The following is a 6431-nucleotide window of genomic DNA, read 5'->3' on the forward strand; positions in this document are numbered from 1 at the left end:
AAAAACAAAATATAGAAAGTGTGACCAGTCCAGTCAACCAAAGAAAACGGAATCACTTTGCAATGGGTAGTTTACATAAAATGAGATATAGTTACATACATACATACATACATATACATGAATTAATACATAGGTAAAGATATAAATATCAATATAGATAAAGAAATGTACATGCATGTGTCATACTTATTGCAATAATGAATATAATCGTCAATGAACGTCAAATTATATTTCAAGAAATGTTCAAACGTGAAATTAAGATTAAAGAGGAAAAATTTTTTTCATCTATAGAAATAAAGATTTTTTGAAAACTGTTTAAGAAATAAAAATAAAAATGAATAAATCCTTCAATGAATGCGTGTTTACATTCCGCCCCGGCCACTTGTATGACAGTCGGAAGAAAACACGTCAAAGAGTAATAGCAATGGCAGAAATCGACGCCCAAAAATGCTTCGATGTGGCTCTAGATCTCGTCAAACAGGCGGGAAAGGTTGGTGATTTTATTGATTAAGTTGATTAGAATACATTAACGTTTGTAGAATATGTTTTAATGATGTAATGGAAGAGAATAGAGGTAATGCCGGGTTAAGGGGTGATGGAAGGGAATATTTCGTTAGGCCTTTTTACGTAAGCAATTTTGGGATATTGATTTTCGAAATCTCATGAGTGTTGTTGATGGAATGGTAGATATATAGGTATGGGAAGGCTACTGTTGTATTTGTTAGATTTTCTATGGCTGTATATATATACTTATTCGAATGTAAATTATTAACCATATCCAATTAATATGTATTGTGCACAGGCAGCGTGTCTCATATTTTGAGACAGTAATATTTTCAAAATATGTTATTCAAAATATTTAGTACACCATGTTAGGCCTACTGAAGACGATAGGGATCACCACTTCCACAGTGCCTGTTGAATCCAAAATTGAAACAAACATTTTCCCTGGAGCTGTTTTAATTTTGGTAATTATAGCAAGATTGAGTAAATCAAACATGATAATTTGACCAGCTATATACCAGACTGTTGAGTATTTTTCTTGCACAGGGAATATTGTCTTCATTTATGCAGATAGATCGGCGGACAGATGATGAGAAACAAGTGCGCGGAAAGATTCAAAGAATTTTATGTGCGGAAGATGATTGAAAAAAGAATAAGCATGCGCAGAAAGTTACCAGAGAACTACATTTTTGTGGACAGAATTTGACCAAATATTTTTTGCGCGGGGAAAGCCCTTGATTTCTTTTACTGTTTTGAAGACATATCCTTGTGAAGTTTAAGCTGAGTCAACAATTTCACCAAAGAAAAAGCATGGCATGCAGTGAATGATGTGCATTTTCATTTGATAGTTTAAAAACTATGAAGGATACTTGGCTGAAATGTCACAGGGATCCATTTTAATGCCTGGAGAATTATAGAAAAAAAATGCTTAAATAGTTGGTTTCTGCACATGATGCATTCCTGTTAACCTATCATCGACGGGTAAAAATTTTGGCAAGTTTACGTATGCACGGGATTGTTGGCGCGCACCGGCAGTTTCCCCTGTTTGCGCCCGGCTCGATCGGTAGTTTGCGAACGACATATAGCACCTAAAAGCTTTTATTTTGCTAAATTTTATAGAAATATTAAAATTTTGAAGGTTTACCTTCACTTTAGGTGCCATTGCCTAAAATCTTTACCATATAAATGAAGCCACTACTACTGGAGAAAAACAACCTCCATCCAATGAGCCAGTAGCGCGGGAATGGGCATAACATGATGCCCCCGGCGTTTGGTCCACAACAGCCATGGCATGTACGTACATGACACCCGGTGCCAATGGGTTAACCCAATCATGTCACCCAGATCCAGTGGGTTATAACTATGTCCTCAGAGGGAGCTTCTCTGGTAACTTTGTAGAACATGTCAGCATCTGAAAACCCATCAAATTTGGTATCATGACTCCTCATTCTGTCAAGTTTACACTCATAGTGGTTTTAATCAGCACTTAGCAACAATAGTGATTATGTATGACCTGATAGGTGGAGAGGGCATGAAGTATCATTGGAAAGTGGCACAATTAGATTATGGGGTAATTATGTATTTTTGCCATTGTTAGGGGCTGTGTCCCAAAAACCTCCCTTTTGGGTTGGCCGCTGCCCCCCCACCTAGAATACAAAATCTACACCACATGTGATTGGCAAGATAGACCCTGGACAGGTTTGCATGACACGAGATGCAGAGGTAAACATCCCTCAATACTGAAGTTAATGTGGGATATTCATATTATGCATATTAACTGATTCCAGTGAGTATATCTGATCTATTATGTTAGCAAACATCGATAGGAATTCAGTGATATCAAATGTTCTAGAAAAGTACCCTAAGGAATTGAAAATTTGAGTGGTACATGTCGAGTGGTTGTCATGGTCTCTGTGGCTGTAAATCCCAGCAAACCTCTATGACATATTCAAGTTGTATACACACTTGTTCATGATCAAGTTGATGAAAGATGGGTAATTTATATGTTTTTTACTTTTATTTTCACTAATTGTTTATCTTTTTCCCAAAGGTTGTACGAGAGGCAATCAAAAAGAAGAAGAATATTGAGACTAAGAGCTCAGCAGTAGATTTGGTGACTGAATCAGACAAGGCAGTTGAGAAGATGCTTATCTCTGGATTGTCTGAGGCCTTCCCTGACCACAAGTTAGTTGCCAATTAAGTCTTCATCCTTTCAGTAGGATATTGGGATCTTAAGATAAATCTTTATAGTATGGATGCAGAGATTAAGTTCCTAATTTTTTGTCTTGTACAAGAATATCATCTTTACTTTGTCCTTGCTTAGTGCATCCATACCGTAAAGATTAACAGGATCTTGTATATAATATAAGTATTCCAACACATGAGAAATAAGCAGTTAGCCAGATCAGCAGATTAAAAAAGCCAGGCTAATATTCCCAGGTTTATTGGCGAAGAGTCAGTATCCGCTGGAGAGAAGTGCATCCTGACTGATGAGCCAACATGGATCATTGACCCTATAGATGGGACCATGAACTTTGTGCATAGCTTCCCCTACACTTGCATCTCTGTTGGACTTTGGGTAAAGAAGGAGGCCCTTGTAGGTGTCGTGTACAACCCGGTGCTTGAGCAGATGTTTACTGCCATTAAAGGGCAAGGATCATTCCTGAATGGCGAGAAGCTTTCTGTGTCTGGGGAGAAAGGTGAGTGAGGGACTTTTATTTGGGGTCCCATGATATTGGTGAAAATTTCTGGATAGAATTTATGACAGTGATATGCATAATTATATTTAGATATTTTAGAGTCTACACCAGTGGTCTTTAAACTTTTGTAAATGAGGAACCCTTTAAAGCTTTTTTGTATAATCAATGCAAAACCTTTCAAATTTCAGTAATTTCTTTTAAGACCTAAAAAAAATACATTGAGTAATATAGTGCATTGGAATTAATATAATCACTGAATTTTACAAAATTAATGAGATCCTTAAGTGAGATATGCACGCCAGATTGATATAAATCAGAAAAAGAAAAAGAAATTAGGATTAAGTTTTGTACCTACAAAAAAAAAAAAAAAATGCATGTAAAAACAGGGTAACTATGTATACCCCAGTTTGGGAACCTCTTGTCTAGAAGTACAAACCCCTCCTCTTTCTGAGCTTGACCTCAATTTTGTTTTCTGTGAAGTCGGCACAATCCTCAACAATGAGAAACTCAACACTGTGCTGACCATAACAACTCTTTTCAGAGCTTGGCCAGGCTCTTGTCTTCTCCGAGATAGGTACAAGCCTTGACCCTGAGAAAGTCAACACTGTGCTGACCAACATAACAAATCTTATGCCAAAAGTCCATGGGTAAGTAAGAAGAAATGATGAGGTCTTTGTTGGAACAGCCGTGACATATTTTTTATTGGCTGCCTTTTTTTTTAGAGAGAGAAAGAGATGGATTCTTATTTATATCATCTTCATATGTATATATATTAACGTGTATGCATACTTGAGTCTAACTTTTTTCAGAATACGAACATCATGAATAAACACAGATTATAAACAAATTATTAATGTCTCTATTCAGCCATTCCTGAAGTAAATGTTAGTATCACGCAAAGGTGTCGCACAATGGGTTCAGCAGCCTTGCACTTGGCCTATGTAGCTCTGGGTGCAGCTGATGTGTACTACACCTTTGGCGTGCACTGCTGGGACACAGCTGCAGGCTCCCTCTTGGTCAAGGAGGCTGGAGGAATAGTGATTGATACCGAAGGTAGAACTGCAGCTTCAACGGTTATCTTTCTTGAGCTCTTAGTTTATTGGATAGGCCTATGTCAGTATGGGATGAGGGTGACTTATTTTCTTCTCGGTAATGGTGGATGGCTGTCCTATTTAGGGCTTTCACACACATGCTCGCACTCACACACACACATGCACGAACGCACTCACTCACACTCACACTCACACTCATACTCATACTCATACTCATACTCATACTCATACTCATACTCATACTCATACTCATACTCATACTCACGCTCACACTCACACTCACACACTCTCACTCTCACTCTCACTCTCACTCTCACTCTCACTCTCACTCTCACTCTCACTCTCACTCTCACTCTCACACACACACACACACACACACACACACACACACACACACACACACACACACACACACACACACACACACACACACACACACACACACACACACACACACACACACATGCACACAACATATACACAAACATACACACATACATGCATACATATGCATATATAAATAAACACATACACGTACACATAAGTACATATATACTTTTGTATATACACTTACATATGTATATACACATACATACACATACATACATATGCATATATGCATACATGTCTATACATAAATACATAAAAACATGCATACATATATATTCACATACATGTGCATACATCAGTATACGTACATGCATATATTTATATTTACATTTACATATACTTCTATATATATATACATATACATGCACATATATATATGCATGTACATGTACATGTACATATGCATATATATATATATATATATATATATATATATATATATATATATATATATATATATATATATATATATATATATATATATATATATATATATATATGCATGCATATGCATATACACACACATGCATGCAAGTATGTATGTATATATGTTTGCATATAAATGTTTATGATATAGGCCTATAGGTGGATATAAGGATATGATTGCTTTAGCTTCTAGACTAATTTGGGTCCTAGTTAGGTACCTCTGACATAGTCTTTTCAACTTTTTCTTGTGCATTGTATTAGTACAGTATTTATGCAGTAAAGTGGGCATCACATTATTTATATGATTATCACTTAAACTGATTGGTATTGTATTTTAGTTAAGCTTATTTAGGAAGCATCTTCTGGCTATTGCCTTTATTGAACCCCTTACTTTTCAGTATGAGAAAAGTGAGATTTCAGGCATAATCTTTTATATCTATTTCCATATGCCCTCATAAGCAAGAATAATAGACTAGGAAAATCTGAGGCATGCACAATTGAGTGACAGATCCTGGTGTTGTTCCAGTCTCCGTGGGGTAGGTTCAGCGGCTCTTGGGATCTCGAGCGTAGCTGCAGGCTGGGGCGATGTCTTCTATCACTTTGGGCTCTGCGCCTGGGACATGGCAGCTGGTACCCTGATACTTACAGAAGCTGGGGGTTATGTGTGCGACACGGAAGGTTGGTGTCCTGATGAAAGACCAATGGGGTGGGGCTAATTAACAAGTTATTCTTGTGCTACAACACAACACTTAAGAAAGTAAATAATGAAAATGAATCAATAAGCATGATTGATAGAAGAGACCATGGTTGAAGAAATGAATAGCGAGGTCAATATCATGTTGGATAAGAAATTCTGATGTATCTCATTCATATTATGAGGCTGGTTTTGGCTAAATAAACATACTGTTTGGTGGTGGAGGATGTTTTGTTCAGGAAATTGAGAAGTTCAGTGTTGTGGAAAGTAACTTCAAGCTTCTGAAGTTTTACAATTGTTTTCCCTTGAAAAAACAGATCTTATGGTTTGTGTTCTTTGCTCCTGAAGTTCCCCATCCAGTGTTTGAATTAATGACTTTGGGACTGGTCTTTTTAACAGCAAATATACTTGTGTTTGTAATAATTTTATACCTAACGGGCTGTCTAAAATGTTGTACTTGATCCTTTGACATGGGTATTTTGTAAGGTCAAACATACTCTGAAGATGTAAATATAGAAGAATAATTATATATACACTTTCTTCGGAATTTTGTTTGAAGGCAAGCAAGAGCTGAAGTATGTTATGGACAGATGAAGAAATAAGTGAAATATTTTGAAATGGTGATAATTATCATAATGATGATAATGATTTTAACATTTTGAAAGT

At 36.5% G+C, this 6431-nt stretch overlaps 1 protein-coding gene across 4 annotated transcripts in view; it reads left to right on the forward strand.

Moving 5' to 3' along the window:
- The first annotated feature begins 355 nt into the window (after nt 1-355).
- Nucleotides 356-6431, forward strand: part of LOC113809763 (inositol monophosphatase 1) — a 10976-nt gene continuing 4900 nt past the window's right edge. The window contains exons 1-6 of one of the 4 annotated variants that reach the window (XR_011399773.1): nt 365-490; nt 2555-2688; nt 2944-3203; nt 3745-3850; nt 4105-4256; nt 5598-5749. Coding sequence is in view for 3 of the 4 variants with exons in the window: in XM_070142501.1 (XP_069998602.1) it covers nt 425-490; nt 2555-2688; nt 2944-3203; nt 3745-3850; nt 5598-5749 (718 nt within the window). In the remaining variant the exon portion in view is untranslated. Of the gene's footprint in view, nt 491-2554; nt 2689-2943; nt 3204-3744; nt 3851-4104; nt 4257-5597; nt 5750-6431 lie in introns of all 4 variants that reach the window. The other 3 variants (XM_070142501.1, XM_070142502.1, XM_070142500.1) reach the window with 3 other exon arrangements.

The sequence above is a fragment of the Penaeus vannamei genome, chromosome 29 (assembly GCF_042767895.1).
Source record: "Penaeus vannamei isolate JL-2024 chromosome 29, ASM4276789v1, whole genome shotgun sequence".
Lineage (NCBI taxonomy): Eukaryota > Metazoa > Arthropoda > Malacostraca > Decapoda > Penaeidae > Penaeus > Penaeus vannamei.